Source organism: Guillardia theta, assembly GCF_000315625.1.
Source record: "Guillardia theta CCMP2712 unplaced genomic scaffold GUITHscaffold_59, whole genome shotgun sequence".
Taxonomy (NCBI): Eukaryota; class Cryptophyceae; order Pyrenomonadales; family Geminigeraceae; genus Guillardia; species Guillardia theta.
Window position 1 is genome coordinate 355215 of NW_005434615.1, and position 23694 is coordinate 378908.

The 23694-nt window shown below is 52.6% G+C and overlaps 7 protein-coding genes across 7 annotated transcripts; 3 read left to right on the top strand and 4 right to left on the bottom strand.

Moving 5' to 3' along the window:
* Nucleotides 1-6466: 6466 nt before the first annotated feature.
* GUITHDRAFT_74724 (hypothetical protein) lies at nt 6467-6829 on the bottom strand (the record flags this gene model as incomplete). Its single annotated transcript, XM_005828421.1, has 1 exon — nt 6467-6829. A coding segment is annotated over one exon (363 nt), but the record flags the coding sequence as incomplete, so codon positions are not given.
* Nucleotides 6830-8470: 1641 nt separating this feature from the next.
* Nucleotides 8471-10621, top strand: GUITHDRAFT_88400 (hypothetical protein; the record flags this gene model as incomplete). Its single annotated transcript, XM_005828422.1, has 9 exons — nt 8471-8811; nt 8867-8959; nt 9007-9302; nt 9356-9518; nt 9670-9775; nt 9821-9902; nt 9980-10187; nt 10339-10408; nt 10452-10621. The coding sequence occupies 9 exons, from the start codon at nt 8471-8473 to the stop codon at nt 10455-10457; spliced, it is 1365 nt and encodes a 454-aa protein (XP_005828479.1). The 3' UTR covers nt 10458-10621.
* A 15-nt stretch (nt 10622-10636) lies between these two features.
* On the bottom strand, nt 10637-11962 carry GUITHDRAFT_141982 (hypothetical protein; the record flags this gene model as incomplete). Its single annotated transcript, XM_005828423.1, has 2 exons — nt 10637-11886; nt 11935-11962. The coding sequence occupies 2 exons, from the start codon at nt 11960-11962 to the stop codon at nt 10637-10639; spliced, it is 1278 nt and encodes a 425-aa protein (XP_005828480.1).
* Nucleotides 11963-13429: 1467 nt separating this feature from the next.
* GUITHDRAFT_112474 (hypothetical protein) lies at nt 13430-14065 on the top strand (the record flags this gene model as incomplete). The annotated part of the gene is made up of 1 exon (XM_005828424.1): nt 13430-14065. The coding sequence occupies one exon, from the start codon at nt 13430-13432 to the stop codon at nt 14063-14065; it is 636 nt and encodes a 211-aa protein (XP_005828481.1).
* A 261-nt stretch (nt 14066-14326) lies between these two features.
* On the bottom strand, nt 14327-19300 carry GUITHDRAFT_112475 (hypothetical protein; the record flags this gene model as incomplete). The annotated part of the gene is made up of 4 exons (XM_005828425.1): nt 14327-14345; nt 14397-15103; nt 15154-15173; nt 15304-19300. The coding sequence occupies 4 exons, from the start codon at nt 19298-19300 to the stop codon at nt 14327-14329; spliced, it is 4743 nt and encodes a 1580-aa protein (XP_005828482.1).
* Nucleotides 19301-20458: 1158 nt separating this feature from the next.
* Nucleotides 20459-21193, top strand: GUITHDRAFT_141984 (hypothetical protein; the record flags this gene model as incomplete). Its single annotated transcript, XM_005828426.1, has 1 exon — nt 20459-21193. The coding sequence occupies one exon, from the start codon at nt 20459-20461 to the stop codon at nt 21191-21193; it is 735 nt and encodes a 244-aa protein (XP_005828483.1).
* Nucleotides 21194-21382: 189 nt separating this feature from the next.
* Nucleotides 21383-22984, bottom strand: GUITHDRAFT_141985 (hypothetical protein; the record flags this gene model as incomplete). The annotated part of the gene is made up of 1 exon (XM_005828427.1): nt 21383-22984. One exon carries the CDS (start codon nt 22982-22984, stop codon nt 21383-21385), a length of 1602 nt encoding a protein of 533 aa, XP_005828484.1.
* Nucleotides 22985-23694: the final 710 nt, after the last annotated feature.

The following is a 23694-nucleotide window of genomic DNA, read 5'->3' on the forward strand; positions in this document are numbered from 1 at the left end:
GGTTGAACGAGCATTCGGACTGCCCCGAGGTCGCTGACGAGGACAGAGAAAGTTGACTGCGCAACAAACACCCGGCTCGATGCCTCGCACAAGCACGACACCTGAAACTCTCCTGACCTGTTGACCTGCGCCTCCGTCCTTGAAGTTGCCGTAGACACGTTCAACTCGCTCTGGAAGGTTTGCAGAGGCGTCTGAGTCTCCTGCACCAGCTCCCCGAGCGTGACCCTGACGCTCCCTGTGACGTTGGGAGTTGGGTTACCATAGACGTCAGAGATCCTCACGACGATAAGGAAACGCTGTCCAGCAACCACACTTGTCGCATGCTCGACAAGGATTCGTCGAGGAGACCCGGGCGTTACAAGAAACATTCTGCTTTGAGACAGCAGCATGAGATTGTTCGACATGTAGGTGAAGGTTATGTTGTGCCATCCCGCCGTCGTCGGAGCGCGGAGGTTCGGGAAAAGAAAGTCTCCCAGTTGATTTTGGGCCTGCAAACAGTTGAGAAATTCTCCGTCGCAGCTGAAGCCTCCTGACAGAATCTCAACGGAATTGCTGGAGAGGTTGCCAGCCGAGTTGCCGCTATGGAGCAGAGACGCGGACAGGACGGACCCGTTGACATCGAAAAGAAGACCTCCCACTGTTGTGTTGGCTGGTTGTTTGTTGATGCGAATCTGTGAGATGTAGAGCAGGCTGAAGGCTCTCGAGAAAGTCGACCTTCCATTGATCTTGCACTCGAGGCTTACACTGACAGTAGCTGGGACCTGCGCTCCGACGTACCTAACCATCAGGTCGGGAAAGACAGCCAGGCCGTTGGAGGTGGTGGAGGCGTTCACGAGCCCAAGGAGCTGGAGCTGGGAAGTGCCTGCCTGAGAGGAGAGAGCGAGAGCGACTGCTCCTGCTTGTGTCAGGGAATTCCCAAAACGATCTGAAACCCTCAAGGCTAGCCCATCACAGCCTGCCGAACAGTCCGGCTGAATGAGGACTTTCTCAAACCGCAGAGGCTCCCCCAAGATACTCATGGTGGGTTGACTGAGGAAAGTTGCGCTGTAGCCTTCTGCGCTGGCAACCAAGAAGAAGTCAGAGGAACTTTGAAACAGAGTGCTGGAGAGAGTGAAACTGAATCTCAGGTTCTGCTTGCCGGTGTTGTTCACGGAAAGCTGTTGGACGACGACGTAGGTTGAGTCGACTGTGAATCTAACATTATTTGATATTGACGAGCAACTGCTCGCTGTATCACAAGCTTGAATCTTAAGAATGGCTTGGGCGAGTGGAGGAATACAAATAGGGTTCAAGAATGCATCTAGCAGTTGAAAACTTGGCTGAACCGCAAAGGTCCTTCCAGCCTCATAGACGCTAGGAGGCAGGAAAACTCGCATGCTCTTTGGTCCGGCTGGTATCAGAGTCGCAGACGATGAGTTTGACAGGTGGAAAGTCTCCTCATTGATTCGCAGAGTTGAAAGTATCTGAAGTTGTTTGGTCACATTGCACGTGTATTGCAGCACGGCGTCATCGGGCCACAACCGATCGACGGAGATGCTGATGGATAAGGAATTACTTGACATGGCGGAGACATCCTGAGTCCCGTAGACTTGGGAGGTGCCGATAGACACCCTCAGCGAAGTCAAGGAGCTGTTTGATCCGCTCAAAAGAATATAGTTGAGAAATTCATCGAAGACTTGGAAGGAGATATGAAGGGGTTGCGGCGAACCAGCCTGAATGACGACTGGCTCAACGGACATGATGGCGTTTGATACAGAGAGAGATGGGGTGACGATGACGTAATGAGAGAGCGTAGTCATGCTCAAATAACGAAAGGCTAAAGTGAAATTTCCTGCTCGAGTGATTGTGAGGTTTTCAAACTTGTACAACGAAGATGATCCTCCAGTTGCCCGAAGTGAAGTCGAGCAATGGCCAAGTAAGAACTTCTGAACTGCTGTGCACTGGTAGAGGAGAACGTCGGTGTTCGACACACTGACTGACATCGCAACATCAGTGGAAAGAAGATTGCCAAAGATGTCCTTCACCGCCATCTCTACAGTGAACAGTTCACCAGCCACCAAGGTTTGCGGGAACTCTTGCAAGAAGTCTATGGAGAATGGAACTGTCGGCAGAACGTAGAAAATTTTCGAAGGCAGGCTGTGGTTCTTCATTTCCAGACATTCCTCCACGTTGTACAGATTCGCTCGAACAACAAAGCTTCCCGACAAGTTCATGCTGAAATCGAAGCGGATGCCATAGGAGGTTTCTGTTCCGTTCACTTTCAGGAAGGGTACAGACAGCCCTGTTGTCGCATCGTATGCTCCCACGTCCAGCCACATCGCACTATCTGGTTTCCTGCAGATGGAACCAGCACAAGTCCAACCTTGATCAAGACTTGTGTCAAATTTGAGCACTTTCAGCTCAATACCCCCGGGGACCAGCTGCCCTGCTGTTCCATTCTTGATGTCTGAAACAAACCTCAAGTTCCTGATAGGATTTGCGACGATGTCAAAGTTCGCCAAAGTCTCCAAGGTCTTGAGCCCCCCTGTGAATCGATGACGCAGCAGCAACGTGTAGTAGCTGGTCATATTCAATATGATGTTCCTGACAACAATCTCTCCATTGGCCGCTGTGGAGAGCGGAAGCTGGCTGCTCAACTGGGTAGGCATGCAGGGCTGAGTCGTCAGTTGAATCACAAAGTTTCCTTGTGCGATGCTAGCATTGCTCAGTGCAGAGCTCTTGTAGAAGACTGTCGCTGCATTCTGTGCCTGACTGAACCCCCTTGTTGTACTGCAAACCTCCACGAACGTCGTCTGGCTGAGCTCTTCAGGCGTGAAGCTGCATCGACCGCGAAGGCTTGAAATCACCCAAGAAAACGAACCGGAGCAGGTGACATTGGGTAGCGTGTCGCAGGAGTATAAGAAGAAAGTCCTCCCGTTGACTTGAGATGACTTCTTGTACGAGAGATAGCTCTCTCCTGTTTTCGTCTCCCTGATATACACTCCATCATAGTCGGAAAGGACGATCTTTTGTCCTGCAGAGTTGTATAGAGTAGAGAGACTGCCATCGATGGAAGAAACAATTGAGGATACATTCACATTGATCATGTCTCCAGAGCATGAAACTACCTCCATGCTCGTTGTTCCTCCGCTCACAGGGACTGTAACTTGTCCAGAGACAAAGAGTGAGGATCCTTTGATGGCAACGGTGGGCTCAGGACTTAACGGACAACCCACGACTCCCAAGGAAGGTTGCGACAGAACTGTCAATCTCTCTGGCGAATAAGTTCCAAAGCTTGGAGATGAGATCGAGTATGAGTTAGTAGGGCAGCTGGCTGTTTCGCACTTGAATGAAAATATGAGCTGAAGACTGTTCCCGAGCCCGTTCACAGCGAGATTTTTGAATTCCGCAACGCCCATCACCAGTTGTTGTGAACATTGGGCCGACACAACATTGTTGCACATGATTCGAGCGTTTTGTTGGTTCGCTGCAATGCTTACTGTTACTGACGAGCTGCTCGTGGATGCCATGTTCCCATATTTATCCAATGCCACAAGTTTCGGGTAAGGGTACAACACCCCACCATAAGTGCAGCTCTGTACACCGGAAGTGACCAATAAACACGTTGCTTGCGAAGGGAAACTATCTATTTTCAACATACTGGCAGCAGCAGGCTGCACCTGGAAGGAGTTGGTGATGGCCATCAGTGACATGGAATAAATTCTCAATGAAAACGTGCCAATGGAGGTCAAGCATGCACTGTCGAAGGTTACCAAACCTGCACTCGACATACGAGAAGCAAGAGGCGAGGAAGGACATGAGTTACTTGTAGCTTGAGTAACTAGGTTGCCTGCTTGATCAACAACAACTATATACACGGGGATCTGATCTGCAGCTTGAACAACATTTCCAAACTCATCAACGAATGACGCGACCAACATGATGCTTGCAGTCTCACTTGCTGTCAACAGCGCAGGAGGCTGCTGGACGACGTCCAACCGAGTCACTGCATCAAATGGCATCACCGAGAACAGAGGGCTTTCCACTGAGGCGATGTATCCTGTATTACAAGATCCTCCAGCAGACGGCAGGTAAGCATGGAAAACGATCTTATAGCCAGCCTTTGCTTTGTTTATGCGCAGATCCGTGAAGCTGACAACTCCATTTATCGAATTTGAGACGTTTTGACTGTATGGCTCAAAGGCAAAGTCCTGAAAACCACCAGCCGAGCTGAGCTTCAGCTGCGCGCAGACTTGTACGTTATCTATTGGAACGGAGTTGTCGTACTGATCTACCAGCGCCAATCGCACGGGATACTTGGCCGTAGAAAGGACGCAAGTCTTTGAGTTCGACTGCTCACAAACCTCTCCCAGTGCCAACCCAGCTTGAGCAACATCAGCCGGCGGGAACGACGTCACCAAGAGCGAGCGAACTACTTGCGCTGGCGCTGGGAATGAGATCATCGTGAGCATGGAGGGGTAGATATCTGAATTCTCGTATGTACAGTGAGTCTCTGAGATCCCATAGCAGGAAATAAACATGATGCTGTGATCTTGGGAAGTTGCAGTCAAAACGAGGTCGGTGAACACAGCCTTGCCTTGGCTGGGCCAAACCCTTGTCGTTCCCTTCAACTGCAAGCTCTTGGGAATATGGCAGGATACAGCATAGTCGTAGTCGGTCGAAGACTCCCATCCTCTCACGCCGAGGTAACTGACAATCTTTTCAACTTGAATCACGACTTGAAACGGGGTCCCCACGGTGAGGGTCCGGGGGCTGCTGATCACCGAGAGACGACCGTAGGCGACATCGATGACATCAGAAAGTGCGAAGGTGGAGTTGAAGATTGAGTTTGCTGTACAACCTTCGCCATGGAATCTGATAGTGTAATCTCGACCTGGCAGAGTCACGCCAACGTCGGTGAAAGAAGCCGTCCCAGAAATGACATCTGCCCTAGTGCTGCCTAACAGCTCCGCACAGGTGGGATTGTTGCTCAACGAAGCTATCACGTACCTGCATTGAGCAGGAACAACAACTACAGGTTGACTGCGAAACGCCACACCTGCCACTTCCAATATCCTCCCCTTCGTAAATGTACCATCCTCTGCCTTCCACATCGAGCAATTCGAGCAAAGATGGCCGACAAAGGGAGTCGCCTGCACATGATCTTGGGCTGAGAGCAGGAAGAGGAGAGATAGAAGGATGGACCCGTCCTGGAGCTGCAGCTTGTGCCTCATCCTACCGAGCGAGCTCCTCCCCTCCCTACTCACCATCCCTCCCTCTCATTTGCTTGTCAATTCAGCGCCCCTTGGGACCAATATCCATACCCCTCGTCCCCACTCATATCCGCCGGCGTTCCGAAGTTCCGATTTTCCGGGCCCGGGACTCTGCAGTCACTGAACACTGAGCCTGCAGTCACTGTGGCCGCAGCCCATGGTGCCAGGCTGCGGCCCGGGCTGCCCCGGATCGTATCTCGGCGGCTGAGTCACAGTTCCAGTGCCGGTGACCAGCCTGAGTGGCAGTGGCAGTGGCAGTGGCAGTGGCGGCAGTGGCAGTGGCAGTCACTGAGTGGCAGTGGCAGTGGCAGTGGCAGTGGCAGTGGCAGTGGCAGTGGCAGTGGCAGTGGCAGTGGCAGTGGCAGTGGCAGTGCCCGGCCAGTGCCACTGGAACTAGTGTCAAACGGGAATTCAAGGATCAGCCGCTGTCACACAAGGGCGGCGAATTCGAGTCAGAAAACTGATTTAATGCTCTCAACATATTCTTCAGCTATAGTTTCCAACCTTCGAGCTTCCTCTTTCCCAGTTAGCAGTTCAAACATGTATTGATTCTCTGCACTGCTTGACATATCCTTGTCGGCATCATTGGCTTCCTTCCTCACAAAGTTCATCAGCTTATCTGAGTCAGAGGTTGATTCCGAGACAGCATCATATTCGATCACTTTGTCACCGTGCTCGATTCCATATTCGCTCTTTTTTGTGAGCTTCATCTTGTGCGACCTAACTCCTCCCCTTTTTCGTTTGGGAGGAAGCAATGACGAACGTTTGTTTGAGTACTGCTTGACCAGTTCATGGTCACTCAAAACCAAAGGCTCTGCAGCTTCCAAGTCCTCTTTACGATTCCCCTCCATCGTGGAATCATTCAACTCCGTGCTTTCTGTTTCACTACAGTTGGAAGAATGCTCTAGGTACCGCTCAAAATCCCTTGGATGAGACACCTTACCATTCGGATGGAATTCATACGGAATGAGTGATGGTAGCTCTGCCACTTGTAGCACATTCAATGGGAGCACCAACCCGACCGTGTCTGAGCGCAACAGAGGTTTCATGAAAGCAAGGGCATGCCTCTCACAGCAAGCGCCTGTGGCGTTTCGATACAGAACTGACCACTCCAATTTCAGGTCAACGCCCTTTTCTCGATACTCTATCAACGCAGTTTGATCGAAAGTCATGAGTTCTAACAGCACAAGCCCAGCATGAAGGTTTCCGTATTGCACAGCCATATTGTACGCGTCAAACCCGAAGACAGTCTTTGCATTGATGTCAGCTCCTGCCCTCAACAGTAGCAGAATGCATTCAACGCTCCCGTACACAGCAGCAATATGCAATGGCCTAAAGCCCAATCGATTTGGCTGATTGATGTTCGCCTGATGCTTAATCAGGAGTAAGGTAGTGTTGACTAAATTTCTTTGTACTGCATGAAAAAGAGGAGAGCAGAAGAAGTGCCGAGCATCCAGAATGTTAGGGTTGGCGCCTTGTTGAACGAGGGTTCTGGCCTCTTGTAGAGCCACGCGATCTTCTGAATGGCAGCATATCTCCTGAAGCTGCTTGCTCAAGTCTTGGCTTCCACCATGCATACTCCCAACCCCGTGACGAAAGCCATGGATAGAGGAGGCAACAAGAAAGATTGGTTGTGCTAGAATCAGGAAAATGTGGAGAAGAGAGAGGGAGCCATTTGCTCTCATCAGGATTATGAGAATATGGCAAAAACTTCATGATGGGAGTGCGAGGACATCTTCAAGTTACATCTCTCGATTCTTATCCCTTCACTGCGACTCCTCCGCGCATCCCCGAATCCGCTACCCGTTGATAACCCCACCCCATCTTCCTCGGCGAGTATTATCATCACCCCTCATTCTGACCTTTTGAGCCCTACCCATATAGCATTACCAGCGCCACCCTACCCTCCCATTGATGGACGAAAAACAAGACCAGGTCGTGGGGGTGGGTTTTCCGCTGTACATCTCTGGGGGTATACGACAATCATTTTGGGGGTAGGGGTGACATGAATCAAGACGCAGAGGTGGTCTAAGGGGTGGGTGGTGAAACGGGGGGTTGAGGGTTCATCCAAAGGAGGAGGTCACTGCAAACCTAGTTGGAAGGGTGGGTGATGTTTGCGGAAAATGGGGGGTGGGGATGTACACCTAAGCATATTCGGGTCCGAAGTAGGGTAGGGTATATTAGGTTAGCTAATCACGTTTTCTGATGGTAGAATGGTAGAGAATGGAGAAAGAGGGGGTGGGATTACTATTGAAAACTTTAGTTAAAACGTATGGGTTGCACGCGGGGGTAGGGCTACATATTAATGTTTTGGGTAGGGTAGGGTTATATGGGATACTCCTGAGGCAGGGTCTGCCTCTCTTACATAGATGGATAAAATAGGGGGTAGGGGGTGAATGTAATATAAATGTGAACGCAGTCTGGGGGGTGGGGGTGTAGATGAAGAGAAAAGGGTGGGGGGTAGGGGTCGGGTAGACGCACCGAGCCAATAATGAAGGGCATGCGGTGAAAGGGAGGAAGGAGGAAGGAGGAAGAGAGGAGGGAGGGGACGAGGTCGCACGATGAAGATGAGCAGCGAGTGTAATGATACTATCTTGGTAGAGGAGAAACTTGCATCCGTTCTCACCAGCCAAAAGCGTGGGAAATAGCACCGTGCTGCACTGAAATTTGAAAACTGAACAGAGGAGGGTGGATTACTTGCTGCTGAGATGAGTTTTCATAACATTAGTTGATCGAATAGATTCGATGATATAGAAAGATATCCTTCTGTACATCTGAAATGCATGCTGAAGTTGACCTTTGTTAGAAACATCTCTAGCGACAAGAAATTACATCGCGCATCAGGAGACTAGAAAGACAAACCCTGTTCTTTGGTTGGTTAGCAGGAGAATAGAGGTGCAGTCGTGCGATTCAGACTCATTGTCGGTGGAATTCGCTTTTTTGTCTGTGCCGCAATTATGGTAGAAAGCTTTCTATGCACTGTCGATGCATGATGCATGAACTTGGCCTCAAGGGGTAAATCTCTTGGCTCACTTTGTTCTCCTGCAGAACAGGCTCGTTTTCTCATGGGAAGAAGTCTATCACAGCATCGAGTGGGATTGATGGGGAGAATAACATGCACCAGTTTCGGTGAGTGATCGCTTGCTTGCCTTGGCGTACTGCCGCCCTCAAAGGAGGCTTCGATGTGGCGGAATGCTGCTGAGGACACGGGAGGGGGAATGCGAGTCGGGGGGGAGAAACGACCGCTCCGTCAGGATCTTCAAGATTATGATCCGAGGCAGAGACGGAGAACGGATGAAGTGAAATATCCGGATCACCAGTGGGATGATAAGGATGGACATTATATGATAACTTTGGGAGAGTCGTTGCTCCCAAGGTACAAGATTCTCAAAGTGATAGGGGAAGGAACCTTCGGCAAGGTGACCCAGTGCTGGGATCGGCACGAGAAGAAGTATGTTGCGATCAAGATCATCAAAAGCATACAGAAGTACCGGGATGCAGCCAAGGTAGAAATCAGCATTCTCAAAGACATTGAGAGGAAAGACAAGAATGGGACAAGGTGTTTTTTCAAAATCCCGTGTGCTCGAAGGGCTCAGTGACTTGTTCTTTGCCAGTGGATGCATTAGAATGCTGGAAGCTTTTGACTTCCGAGGGCACTTCTGCCTCGTGTTCGACTTGCTGGGCATGAGTATGTACGACTTCTTGAGGTGTAGACAGCTCCTAGAGCTTTCAGCTTTCATTGACTTCAATTCAGGCAAAATTCTTACCGTCCATTCTCTTTGAATGAGGTGCAGATATTTGGGAAACAGATACTCAACGCCGTTTCATTTCTGCACAACATGGGTTTAATTCACACCGATCTCAAGTTGGAAAATGTGCTGCTCGTAAATTCCGACTGGCAATATCATCGGCACGCAGTTCATGGTCGTTCCAGGGTGGTGAAGAGGAAGGATGTAGTTGTGATTGATCTTGGAAGTGCGATCTATGAGAAAGATCATCACGCAACCGTCGTGTCCACTCGACACTATCGTGCGCCCGAAGTTGTTCTCGGTTTGTTCACGCTATGTATCAACATGCTAGCTTACTCTGCCCGTCTGCTGCAGGGATGGGTTGGTCTTTTCCATGTGACCTCTGGAGCGTGGGCTGCATCCTCTTGGAGTTGTTCACTGGCGAAGCAACCTTCCAAACACACGAGAACATGGAGCACCTCGCTATGATGGAGAAGATATTCGGAAAGATTCCGCTTCACATTGTCTCGCGTGTAGAGTGAGTTCTCTCTCATGCAATCCTTGCTCTCCTGCTTTGCTGTTGATATGTCGCAAAGCGATATTCCATGCTGCATGCGAATCGATTCTCCCTTCTTGACCGCTCTGTCGCTTCTCACATATGTTTTCCTCTGCAAATTCGTTGTCAGCAGCCGCAAAGAGTCTGGTCGATACTTCAGCGACAGTGGCGAACTTCGGTGGTCGGAGGAGGCGACGCAGGACAGTGTGCGAGCAGTGGAGAAGTTGAAGCCGTTGAAGGTTTGTGTTGCCTTTCCTCTGCTATTTGCTCAGCGCGATGTTCAGAGCATGTTCGATCTGAGCCGAGAGGATCATCGTCAATTCTACGACCTTTGCAGGGAGCTGATGATCTTGGATCCCAACTCAAGTGCGTTGCCTCCCTTTCCCCCCCAACCCCCATAAGTTTCAAACCTCTTTGAGCTGATGCTTTCGACTCGTCAACAGGAATGACTGCCAGCGCCTCCCTCAATCATCCGTTCTTCCAGCTCAACATCGAGCCAGACTTCACGGACCTCACCCTCCTTCAATATCCCGATGCACCCATCCCTCCCTCCACCATGCCTGCTCCTCCAGGCCACGTCCCAGGAAAGATCAACTCAACCCAGGTCCCACGGAATACAGCGAGTGAGACTCTCCTTCAGCAGAATCCAAGGTGAGAAATGCTCCTGTCTCCCCGCTTCTCTTGTCCCCTTGCTAACCCTCCTCCGCTTCTGCTGTCGCCGTATGATTGTTGCTATCTATGCTTCCTCGCTTGCTCCTATTTCCTTGGTCTTGCAGTAGCAAGAGCTGAGCGTGTGTTGCAGCTTCCATGCAGGACTGCCTGCTGGCGGCTCGGAGACTTCAGGAAAGAGTTGGCTGCCGCAAGACATTAACGTGAGAGGAGGCAAAGTTGAGGCTTGCGATGACATGTTTGCAGGCATAGGACGAGCAGAAGAGAATAGAGGAGCATTTGCGTCGATGGGGGGTCAGCATTGCAGAGACTGGGGCTGAGGGTGTGAGAGTGCATGGAACTTGGCCAACATGCAGAGGGGGAGAGGCTGTTCACATACAGGAGGAGCTCTTTATTGATTAAAACACTTAAAGTTGTTCAGAGGTTCTCAACTAGAGCAAGAGGCTCGCGAGCTTCATCGTCCGCTCACGCCCAGAGCTCGCCTTCGTCTCTTTCACGAGACCTTCGGCCCTCAGCGCTGCTTCCGTGCTCCCCGTGTTGCTTCCCAACCTCATGAGGCGGGCCTCGAGCTGTGACCTTCTCGGCATGAAGCATGTGTCTCTGCCCCTCCGCGCTAATCCGCTCCCTCCATCGCGTGCTCCGCCCATGGCTCCGTGCACCGCAAGGGCTGTACCTAGCAGCAGCATGGCCTTAGATCTCCATGAGGAGCTGCACCCCTCGAAAGCGCCGTCAGCCTGAAGCGGCTGATCCGGACAGCAGATAGAAGGCATCCATGCCACGTCAAGGTCTAGCCTCATCCACCCCCTTTGAACTGACAGAGCAGATAGCCAAGACCACAGCCCGAGCGTCTCATGCTCCACTACCTCGAGCCCCAACCCGAAGCTTCCTTGAAGCATGTCGTCGAGGATTGGCAGCATCTCCTGCCCCGGTTTCCCTGCCGAGCTCAGTCTGCGATGCAGCGCTAGAGCGTTGTGCTCTCTAACCCCTTTACAAGAGGGGCTGGAAGGAATTGAGACCTTTGCGACGTCGAACGAGTCCGCTGGTCTTCTTGAACATCTTCTTGGGCAACCGATCTTGTTCTTGCACGAGGAGACTTGAGAGCTTCCTCGATGAGCTCTGGCCCTTGCCTTCTCTTTCTGGCAGGAGATCTTGACTGGATGCGGAACAACGCAGAGTTTCTCGTTGCTCGCAGGTGCTGAGCAAGTCCCATCCCTCTCAGTCTGGCTCGACTGATCCATTGTCTGCACGCTGGACATGGACGATTCGTTCGCCCTCCGATGCGCTGCGATATCTGCCTGGACGCCCATGGAAGCTGAGCCATGCACGTCAACTTCGTTTCTCCTGGTGAGGCGAGGAACAAGATCCTTCACAGTGCTGGCAGCATCTATGTAGCGCTCCCACCACGTCGTTCTCTGCTGCGTGACATCAGCGAGCTCCTCCTTCAGTGCCGATATCTCGTTTCTCCTCTCCTTCAGCAGACCATGAAGGTGCTCGCGTTCGTCAATGAGGATCTCGATTACACGGACTTGCCCGTTCCTCTCTTCCATGACCTTCCTGATTCTGCTTGACAGTCGTTGTTTGATACTCTTCTTGCAGTCCTCGTCTTGCTTGTTGTGAACATAATTCACTGCCGCCATGACTGCGGCGCTGGAGGCTACTCCTGCAGCAAAGGACACTAGCCCTGCGCAACCATAGTCACACAAAGTTAGCAAGGCATATTTCATCTCACCATCAAGGCCATTCGTGGCAAACGGCATGTCTTCGAGTGCAATCAGACAGGCCTTCGCTTCTCGCTTGTTCTCCTTCCCTTCCTCTCCCGCCCCCCTCCCACTTTTATCTCCACTCTCCCCTCGCCCCCCTGTATCTCAAACCGCACCCATACCCCCTGTATTTCCACCCAGAGAGCCTTTCGACCCCTGATTCTTGTACCACTACCCTCTCTGAAACCTATTTGTACCAAATTACCCCTCACTATACCTATTTGAGTACCCACTAATTCTCACACATTCTACCTGTACCCCACCATCAAGTACCCCACTCCCCATAAGTTTCCGACTACCCCGGAGATCTAAAAACTAATTGCTCGAGTTTCGATAGGAACCCCCACCCTACCTTGTTACCGGCGTCACCAGTAGAAAGAGGAGGGTACGGTCAGCCTCAGTCGTATCGATAGGTGTTAACTTATCAAATTATCTGAATCGTTGTGAAATCAAAACGTTTCACACTTTATGAAGGGGCGGTACGTGCATTTCTGAAGCAGGCTCGCCTCAAGGAGTTATGAAGGTCCCACCAGGCCATCTCTCCACCGAACTTCCGGGGCACACCCAAGGTCAGCGATTTACTAAGTGGCTGATTAATAGATTCACGGTGTCCTCAATCGCGGCAATCGCCTCCGGACCCCTCAGCCAGGGCACTGTCAGCGGCTCTGAGATCGGACGTGAGTCCCGCTTTGGACTCGGCAATCTCCTTACATGGCCGATGACTCAACGTAAACGTCTCAATATGATTACTGACTCAATAAGCCTTAATCTGTCCGACGGTACGCCGCTGCGACTCCGCGGGCTGCCGCGCGGCGTGTGGGCATGCGGCGCCGCGGGGCCCCCGGGACGCCCGGCATTCTGGCCGGCGCGCCGGGCGGGGGCCCTCGCGCCTCTCATCATCCGACCGTGACTGGCATCATCGGCGGGCCTAGCCCGGAGTCGGAGGCTCCTCACTGTCAGGCTGCCAGTGCGGCGGCCCGGCTGACTCGGACTGAGCCGCTCGCCGTCGGAGATCGGCGGACCGAGGCTCAAGCTGCTTCCCGGCTTGTACGGTCACTGTGATCGGACTCCGGGCTTCAACGACTGAGGCTTCAAGGCTCATCATCATACTTTGAAGCCTGGCACACGGGTCACCCGGTTGCAAGCCTTGAAGCAGCCTACGGCTTGATAGTATTTAAGTTTGATTAAAGAAGCTCCCCGTGGGTTGTTATCAACATCACAATCTGACACTGACAGCGACAAGAGTGAATTCCCTGTTGCCAAACACAAGGGAGAACAGCACCACCCAGCTGTTACGACGATGATCCTTATGTAGTCAGAAGGAGGAAGCAGGGATAGGGTCTCCTCGGAAGATGACTAAGTCATTTAGACTGTTCTGAAGCTGGACATTTGCCATAACCCACAGATGTGTGTGAGAGGAGATGTCTTGTATCTCCATCAAAACAGTAAGCTAACAGAATAATTATGTTCTTTAGATATTTCACAAGGAGATCTCTTCCTCCCAGCTCGAGCTGCCTCATCACCCCTGCTGTGAACATGGGGCCCCTTGTCATTGCTACCCCGCTCGCCTTCCATCCTTCATGGCACCTTGCTCGATCTCCAGCTGTCTGTCTCTGTCTTGATGTTTCTCCTACGCTAGATCCTTCTCTCACATCGCTTACCCGAACGTCTTACAGTAGCGACAGCAAAGATCAGAACCTCGAGTACCTCATCGTACTTGTTCGGTTCCAACTCGTCAAATTTCGGCAGCTTGTTGGGCGTGTCCTGCCAGTTCCACTCGATGTCTTCCAGCTGACCCATCAGAAGGAACTTCCGCCAGATCTCACGAAGCTATGGCAAGCAAGGAAGTGCTTCATCCTCGCGAAACTCCGTGTCCTCGAACAAGCCCTCTTCTCGGTTCCTTGTACAGCGCCGCATGCTCACTGCGTGAATCCCCCGAGCTCGGGTCTGCAGGGCTTGTGCTCGCTCACTCCATCTCTCTGTCGTATGCACATGGAGGCTGTAGCGCTCGAGGACGTTGTCGCCGACTTTGAAGACGTACATTCTCTGATTCAAGCTCTCCTCCCAGCAGTCCTTGTAGGGGAAGTCAACCACGCTTGAGAGGATGACTTGTCTTGCTCTGAAGCTCGATACTGACAGCCTCCAGGAATCTTCAGGTTTTGATTCGGGGGGAGCTCTTAAAGCCTTTTAACAGAAGCTTCTATTGCTGCCATCCTAGCTTCTCCTGCTCCAAGTGTTCCTTGCCGGCTGTCGGGTGTGCGTATATAGGGCTGAAAGGAGAGGAAGAAGCGCTTGTGAGGAGGGGAGAGCGTGCAAGGAGGATAGGAAGAGAAGAGAATGGCGGGAAATCCCGCTCGTTCCCTATTCATCGGGAGCTAACCTGATTGGGAGTTGAGTTACACAGATCTGTGTTACAAAGACTTTTCAAGACCCTTCAAACAGCAGCTGCAAAGTCGTTCCCTGCCGTTTGTCCTGTAGGATGATGGTATCGCACCTCTGCCCTTCCTCGAGCCTCGTCTGCACATGATCGAGGGACTGTCGGGACCAGGGCGGAAGGACAGCTGAGCCCTCGTCTTGTGGCTCGGCATCATCCGACTTGTACAAGGTTTGCATGACGATCTCCGAGGAGCCGAAGTTGACAAGAGAGACAGTGACAACAAAGTCCTCAGTGACCTTGTACCTGCGGAAAGCCTCTCCCACCTCCACTGCCCTCAGTCGCCTGTTTTCCACCTCGTCCTCGTCGCTCTCTTCTACGATCACTTGCAGGACGTAGGGACTTTTCCCGCAAAAGTCATGCAGCTCTTCGAGGGTGAGTTTGGCCCAGTCCTTATCGCTGCTGGACGATGCCGTCTGAACCGATCTCATGCCGCGCGTGGCTACACGAGGTCTGCCTGAAGAGTTGCTCTTGATCATTACGCACTTCTCCTGCTGTGCCTTGTCAAGTTTCTTCTCGTCGAGGATAAACATGCGGAGGATTGAAAAAACGTCGTGCTGCTCCTGCAGAAGGTCGGGTGTGCGTATATAGGGCTGAAACGATCCTCCTCCTCCTCCTCCTCCCTCATGTCTTCTCGTGTCCCAGACTGACTGAACGATCGGCGAGGAGGGAGAGGTGAGCTTTGACATCTTCTCTGCTTGCACCTGTTGGTATGCTTGTTGTGAGAGATGAAAATGAACTAGTTGAACTTCACCTGCTGGTCAGTCTCTATCCCTGCTTCAGCACCTTTTTGGGCATGAATGATCAAATGCATTAAAGATACAAACAGGGGTGGAGGCGAAAGAAAGGAAAAAACAAAAGAGGAACAAGGAGAAAGTGATGATTCAAAAGCACGAAGAGATACCTGCATTGTCGTCATCGTGCTCGCATTTCTCCTCAGTCTGTCTCTCCCCCTTCACCCCGGCTCCAGATTCTCCCTCTGTTTGCAAGCTCGTCTCTCCCTCTGCTTCTTCAAGATGCTCCCAGGGCGTCTTGCTGATCTTCTTCTTCTCATCGACCGATTCAAACTGGTTTGCAAACGACAAGACATCCAGAAACGACAGCAGACCCTGCTCGACCCGATGGTTCACGATCATCACCATCCCTTCCTTGAGCGCTCGAGTGATGGCTCGGTACAGCAGCGATCGATGCAGGTTGAGGTCCGCGTCCCTCTCCTCCTCGTCCAGACCGACTGCGATCACAACCTTGCTCTCCATCCCGTCGAAGTTCTCGACCGTGTCAAAGATGATGCACTGGTCGTCACTCTCGTCCTCCCTGCCTCGAGTCGTCTTCCATGCATCCACCGCGGCAATCAGCTTGAAGCTCGAAGCTAAGGCAGAGTCCTTGTCGAGGTAGTCTTGCAGTAGTTGTTTCAAGTTGAGCTGGACAAGCCTCTCATGGACGAGTATCGCGATCTTCCTGTCCAGGTTCTCCGGGTACTCCACCATCACCTCTCTCATTGCATCCACGATGCGAGGAGCGTACTCGCGTGCTTGGTTGTCACTGGAGCCCAGCGAGAAGATGTACGGCTTGACAGGTCGACCAGCAGCCTTGTGATGGCAAGACACCTCGTCGGCTGAGATCCCTTTCTGAAACAGCAACGACGCTGTCATCGTCCTGTTGCTGTTTCTCACGACTTCAGTCAGGTACACATCGTCAAGCCCTTGAGGATAGGAGATGTTTGTAACAACAGCTTGCGAGCTGTCTGACATCAGCATCATCCTCGCCTTGTCGTACCTCTTCAGCTCGATGTAGTCTCGCGCTTCTCGATCGCAGTACACATGATGCGCCTGGTCGATCACTACAAACTTGTACTTCGACTCATACTCATTCAAGATCTCCACTTGCTTCTCCTGCCTCCTCAGCTCTCCTCCCTCCTCCGTCATCCAGAACGGACCGTCCCATCCTCCCTCCCTGCGGAAGGAGAAGAAGATCCGACCGAACACACCTTCATCCACCAGCTTCCACCTCGCCATCAAGCCCGCCCAGTGCGCGATGAAGAAGACGAAGGCTTCCGAGCGGAGGAGGAAGAGGACGGAGCAGCCCCTGTCCTTCTCCAGCTCTCTCAGCATCATGTGAAGCGCCATGAACGTCTTCCCCGTCCCTGCTGGACCTCGCAGGTGGACTCCTCGCCTCCTCTCTATCGCCTCCTCGCACAGCTTGGCCTTCTCCTTCTGATGAGCGGTCAGCATGCTCCTCCCGTCTTCCTCCAGCAGCCCCCCGGCTCTCCTCGCAGGCCCCATGAAGAGCAGCAGGCGACCGGGAAGACGAGAAAGCACGCGGAGGTTCGACCGGATCTCGCGCAGACGCTGAGACGAGATCTTCTGGAGTGCGAAGGGCTCGGAGGAGCTGGAGGCAAGCAAGGAGAAGCCTTGGAACAGAGAGGGTAGGCTCGACACGGGCTTGCCCTCCCTCGTCATCTCCGCCGTCTTCTCTCGCTTGTACGTCTCGAGGTACTCGAACAAGATGAGCGAAGCAATCTTCTCCATTCTCATGTAGCAGACATAGCTTCCAGTCTCGATCACGTTGGTGATGATCTCGATCGCCTCGGCTTGGGACCATAGAAACTTGTTCATTCTCGCCAAGATCTTCCCCACGTCTTCCTTGTTTACATCCCAATCTTTCATCACACGCCGATGCCACGCTCGTCTGCAAGACTCTTTGTCTGGAAGACAAGCACTGACAAGCTCGTCCGTCAAGAAGACCACTGACGCAAACCTCTTCTTGCAGCCCAAATCCGCTAGCCTTTCTCTATTCCAGTACCTGTATTCCACATCTCCGTGCTCAAGTATCGTACCCAGCGTTTGCAGCAGCTTGTCTTGCGATGCAGACTGAGCGATGCAGCTATCCCACTTCTCCCTCCATTCCTCCCCCATTCTTGCGTCCTTCATCACCTTCAGCCACAGCAGCATGCACATCGTCCATTGCCCGCCACCTCCCCCACTCCCCCCCTCAGTCTCCATGACCTGCCTGCTGTCGTTGATGGTGATCTGAGGACTCCCTGAGAACCTGCCGAAGCCTTGCAGGAAACATGTCATGTGGATCTCGAAGTCTTCTTTGTTGCCTTCGTTCCTCGCGATGACTAGCTCGCTCTGGCATGCTTCGTCCTCAGAGTCGCTTCTATCACTCACATCCGATTCAGATATCGTGTCCGCTTCAGACAGATCGCTAGGAGAGCAAAGCTGTGCCGTGCGATCTGACAGCTCCCGCACTTTCTCCCTGACCACTCTCCAGAATTTCTTTTGCTGATGAGGGAGCAGTCGTGTCTCCGTCAGCACGTGAAGCGACTCTTCCGTCAGATCTTGGAGATCTTCTAGCTTCCAGTCTTCGATGTAGAGCTCTTCGCAGAGTCGTCGAGCAATCTTGGTAAACCCCTGCTCCTTGAAGAACCGCACCATCTCCGTATCTTCCGCTTTCTCTCTCCTAAGACAGAAAGCTGAAGCATCCCGACGACCATACAGCCTGTACCCCGATGAGCATCCTTCCGCCTGTTTCCAGGAGTTCAGCAAGGATTGTCCTTGGAAGAGTTTGCCATACAATGTTTGTGCAAAGCTGATGGCAAACTGGTCAATTAGGTCTCCTTTGTGTCCAATGGCAAAGTCGACGACCTTCGCCAGCTTTCTCGCATGCTCGTCCGAGTAGCATGCGTTGAGCACCACAAGCTGCACCTCAGCTGCTCCTGACCTCCTCGCCTCCTCGTTGTGAGCTTGCAGAGCGTTCATGATGGTTTCAGGCACGATATTCTGTCGGAAGAGCTTGATCGCTTCTGGATCTGAGTGACAGCTGAAGTGAAGAATCAGAGGCTGGCGCTTGATTTCCTTCATAACATCTCCCCATGTCGAGGAGTAAGTCCTTGACAGGTTGTTGGCATCCGTAGCGCTCAGAATGTCATGGATGGAGTTGTACTCATCTTTGAGGTTCAAGCCGGGATCGTTTGGCCCGGCATGGACGTCTACGGGTACGAAGAGGAGCCGGTGGGGGTAGGGAGGAGTGTCAGGCTTGGGGTAGTCGGGCCAGTGGACCTCGTCGTCTCTCCCTCCTCCATCTTTGCCCTTGGGTACCTCGGATATGGCAGCATTTGTCTCGATCTTACACTCAGGTGGGAAATACAATTCCAACTCCTGAATCGTCTCCCGACTCCCGCGAATCCTCTTGTTCGTTTGAGACATGGATTGGGCCTCTAGGATTGGCACATTCCTAAAAATATTGTCTTGTGCCAACGCGAGAAGTTTTCTGATCCGCTCATAGATTAGCTTGGATTTAGGTTTATAGGCATCAGCTCTTGGAATTTGAGATGGATTTGACCATTTCCACTTGATATCGTCTTGGACACGAAGACCTTCATTGAAATAGTATGACTTCCAGCTTTGTTTGAGTTGTTCGTTGTAAGGAACAAGAGTCTCACCAGACTTCATTTGCCGCCATCCTCCTGTAGACTTCTCGAACAATGCAAGCCGCATGTTCACCGAAGTGAGCTCAGCTGCTCGTTCTTTAGCCGGAATTGGTAGTCTTTGAGACCATCTCATGAAGGTGTGTCCATGTAAGACAAATCGCTTGTCCAAATCCCCATTGATCTTGAAAAACCATGCTCTTTCGAGTAATCCATCATCCAACCTCAAACCATTTTTTCCTGACATGTCTCGAAATGGAAAATCGACGACAACAGTAGCTGAAATGTTGGTTTTATGCTGATCAGAATCAATGAGGTCACAAATTTCCTCCCATCTGGCATCTATTTCTTTCTTGTCAATATGCGTTGAGCCGCGACGGTGAAGATGATTGGCGTCATCTTCGTCTTCTGAATCGACGCCTCCATCAACGAACAGCAAGGAAATCTCATCCTGAAATCGATCCAGGGACATAGCGGCTGGCTACGAATGATGCCTCCTCGCACTCCCAGCACTGAGATAAACAAAGCAAGAGAACAAGCGATATCCTGTACTAGTGTAGCTGGGAAAGGGGAAACAGTACCCCCACAGCAGGGAGAATGAGGAGGAGGTATGTTCGTTAGCCAGCGGGCACAATCTTCTATCTCCGTCAGGAGGAGGGAAAGGAGGACATGGATAGATGGAGGGAGAGGAGGACAAGGAGGAAGGAGGAAAGAGAAACAGGAGGTACAAGGTGGAAGGAGCAGGAGCAGGAGAAGGTGCAGCAGGAGGCCTGATTTTCAGTCAGCGAGCATCTCCAGCTCTAGACTAGCTGAGAAGAAGAGCAGGGCAGCTGAAGTCACAGTGTGGCAGCTGAAGTCACAGTGTACATGTCTGACGGATCTTCTCCTGCTGACATGCCTGTAGGGGCCTGAGGAAGAGGAGGTAGGAGGAGGAGAGGACTCTTCGCCATTCCCAGCAGGTCAGTGCTGAATCTTGTTGTTGAATACTCACCTTAAAATTTCAATGATCAATTTGTTATTTGAAGTCATTTTGGTCTTACGTAAGTTTCAAATCACAAAAGCGACATTTCAATATTTACTGGTTCATTTCAAATATCTTTTTGAATCGAAGCCTCGCCGCCGGGACGAGTCCCGGGCCGGCCCGGGGCCCGGCGTCCGATCCGCTGGAGTGACTCTGAGCAGTGCCACTGAGTACTGGCCCGGGGCAGCCGTATTAGGCTGCTATGTCCGACCCCGCCGCCGCGACCGTGAGTCCGATCCGGGACTCCGGGACGGCCGCGCCCCCGGCGGCGCCGGCCGCCGTCACGGCCGGGCCCGCGCCGCCGCCAGTGCTGCCAGCCCGGCGCTCCGGTGGGCCCCCGTTCGCTATGGAAGGTTACGACGGTTACAAAGCATTCCTGGAGGACGAAGATGGCGGAGTCAAGCGCGTGGAGCGAGGTGGGGACGAGGAGCCGACAGTGGTGAGGAGCGATGCGACCATGAGGAGCGAAGCAAGCCTGAAGCATCTGTGAGCCTCCTCTCGACACCCTAAGAGGACAGCCATGGCTCTCCAGAGATGATGCCGTGCTAAGCGTTCTGCGCTCGAGTGTGATACCACGCGATCCCACGAGCGAGGAACGTGGTGAGGGAGATGGTCTTCGATACAGAATGCATGCTGACTGACCCCGTGTCTATGACTGAGCGATATGAGAGACAGAGGGAGGAGTCTAGAAGGCAGCGCCACGTGCATATCGACAAGAGGTTCGACAAGCTTGAAGAGAAGGAAACTGTAGGGGCCGCCTGCAGGGTGTGCGAAGCTGCCATTCACGTCAGCGAGAGGGAAGCGATGACAGCCCTTGACGAGAACGGAGGGGACGAGGCGAAAGCGATCGAAGACCTGATGGATTACGAATACTTGCAGCGGATCAGGAAGAAAGTCTGTGAGGGGGCCAAGGTAGAAACGGGCAAGCCGATCTCGCCCAAGGATCGAAAGCTCAACGGCAGGGCTTCAAGGAAAGCATCTGACAAGTGCGTACCTCAACGTGAATGTCCTCCTCTCCCTCCACTGGATGCGGTGGATACCACAGGATGGAGCGCAGAGCGGTTGACTGCGTACGGGAGGGTACAGGAGCTGCCCAACCTCTACTTGTACTCGTATCCTGCTCCTGGCAAGACTCAGCGACACGGAGCATGGTCTCCTCAAGAGCATGAGCGCTTCATGATGCAGTCAGAAGCCTTCGGGGGTTGGGATAAACTCAACAGCCCGCAAACACAGTGGGGTATCTTTGCCTTGGGGGTGGAGAGCAGGGTTGGGTATCAGTGCAGCAACTATTACATCTACTTGAACAAGCGAAGGGGAGAGAGGAAGCGACGCGATACAGCATGATCACCTTGTAATTGTGATGTACGTGTGTGCAACCAGCCAGGGGTGAACCCGTCACCAAAAGTTCAAGATCTTTCAGTTTATAAATAAAGATAAAATAACGCTTCCAAGAAAATTTCAATCTACAACAGAGCTTTCCTCTAATCAGTGCATCCTGCCCCTCTCCTCCGTTCTGTCTCTCGCCCCCGATCCTCAGAAGACATCAACGTCATCCCAGCCTCCCGCGTTCTCATGGCAAGTGTTCATCGGAGTGGAGATGCCCCGTGACGGCGTGCAGGCGAAGTTCTTTGACGGAGTTCCGATGGCGCGAGCAGGGGTGGGCGGCATGCCGGAGAGGCTCTGGCGGTGGTCGATGGAAGACATCCTCAGGTCCAGCGAGAAGACTTTCTGCTCCAGAGTCTCAAGCCGCTCCCTTGCCTGCTCGCTGAACCCGGATACCATCTCGATCAGCTGGGTCTGCTGCTGGGTGATGCGATCGAAGTGCACCAGCAACTGGTCCCATGCCTCCTTGGACGGGACGTACCCCTGCGCTGGCGCCGCGCTTCCCCACGTCGCGCTCAGCACGTTGGCAGGCTTGGCACGCGTGTTCTGCTCCATGCTCATGTCGGGCTTGCTGAGCTCGGCCTTGATGGAAGAAGCCTGAATGCTCTGGAGAGGGGTCCTGCTGGAGCGGCTCAGAGACAAGTCTTCCATGCTGGCCTGAGGGAAGGGATCCTGATTCTCCAGATCGTCTGCCTCGGCTACATCCCAATCGTCATCCTTCTTGCTCCCTCCTCCATCTCTGGACAGGCCCTCGATCTTGGAGATTTGCTGCAGAGCCTGGGCGGCGACTTCTCGAACTGGCGGCTGCCTGTCGTACCTGCACTTGTCGAGGAGCTCAAAGATGCTGTTCTTGTAGTCCATGATCTGTGCTGGCTCGTACCTCGTGAACATGGCTTCCAGCGTCTCGATCGCAGATTTCCTCGTGTTCCAGTCCTGCGAGCTGCAGGAGGCTCGAATCCTTGCGAAGTACAGGGGCATGAACGGGAGGAGGCCGTCGGGGCAGACCTCGATCAGGTTGGCGATGGCGATCAGCAGCTGCGGCTTGCCTTGGAACTGGTTGTTGTCCATCAGAGCTAGGATCCTCTTCGACAGCTTCTCGAGGTGGGGGTGAAGCTGGCTCCCGCAGTTGAAGATGACGTGGGCAAAGGCAAGCGAACAGCCCTGCTGGGCGTTGGGGTCGGCAGACTCGAGCGACTGGAGGATGGGGCGGAAGAAGAGCCCGAGGGTGGGAGCGTCGTTCATGGTGGAGCTGTCCATGTCCATGGTCTCCTCCAGCTTCCTCTCGAACGGTTCGCTGGAATTGAGCAGCCGGGAGAGTTCGCCGACGGTTTCAGCACAAGCTTCCCGCACGTTTGCATCCGTGTCCCTCATCTTCTTGCACAGGAAGGAGACGATTCTGCCGAGGCTTCCCTGGATCATGTTGAAGTGAAGCTTGGCGACCGTGGCAAAGAGGCGAGCTCCTTGAGCACGAGCCCAGGCACTCTTGCCGCCGTCAAACTCGAAGAGGAGCGACAGGATGGAGCTCACGAACTCAGGCTTGAGATCGTCACAGATCTTGTGGAACTCAGCAAGACCGTTGCTCTGTGTGTCTCTATCCACCAGCTTCGACAGAGCCTTCCCTGCTTTGAGCTTCAACTCCTGCTTCATGGATTCCAGCATCGCCTTTTTCTTGGCGTCCCCTGCCGCTCTTCCTCGTGGTGTGACACCCTCTGTCATGTCAAACTCCATCTTCCAATTTCCTTTTTCCGACATCTCGGAATATCGACGTGCGGCCAGATGTCCTGCATATTTCATCATGAGAAACACTGACAAATTTCTGTTCGAAAAACCAAATACATGCCTGACACTTCCTGTCTTGTCAACCTTCATGATCTTTGCTAGAGCATACACATCACTACTCTAACATCTTCTGATCTTGATGTTTCTTGATTGAATATCCACTTTTCGCTTCAACATTTCTCCTCCTGCAGCTTTCACTTACCATCGCAGATCCCCTTGCTATATGTACGTCGTCCTATCACTGCTCTCCTTCTTGGTCTTTGGACTCTGCTACACTCTCCTTCACTTCTCCTCTCATTCTCTCTAGTCCTCGCTCTTCTTGGTTGTCTGATCTCCTCTGGACTTCCCTCTCTTCTCCTCTCCCGGCTCTCCTTGTGTTCCCCCCCTCAAGCATTTTCAAGTTTTTGAAATCCTTCCGTTTGAAATTCGCTGGTACCCCGTTACTGGTCTCACCCCCACCCCCCACATGACTTAAGGACCCCGTAATATAAAATGAAGCACCCGTATGAAGAAGCACCCGTATGTCGTATGAAGTACCCTACCCCGTATAAACCCTAGCTTGTGGATTGATACCGCCATGATGAGCAGCAGCAGCAGCAGCAGCAAGAGAAGGAGAATGTCCGGCAGGGATGATGATGAAGATGCAAGTGGAGATGAAGTGGTGGTAGAAGTAATGTTTTGAT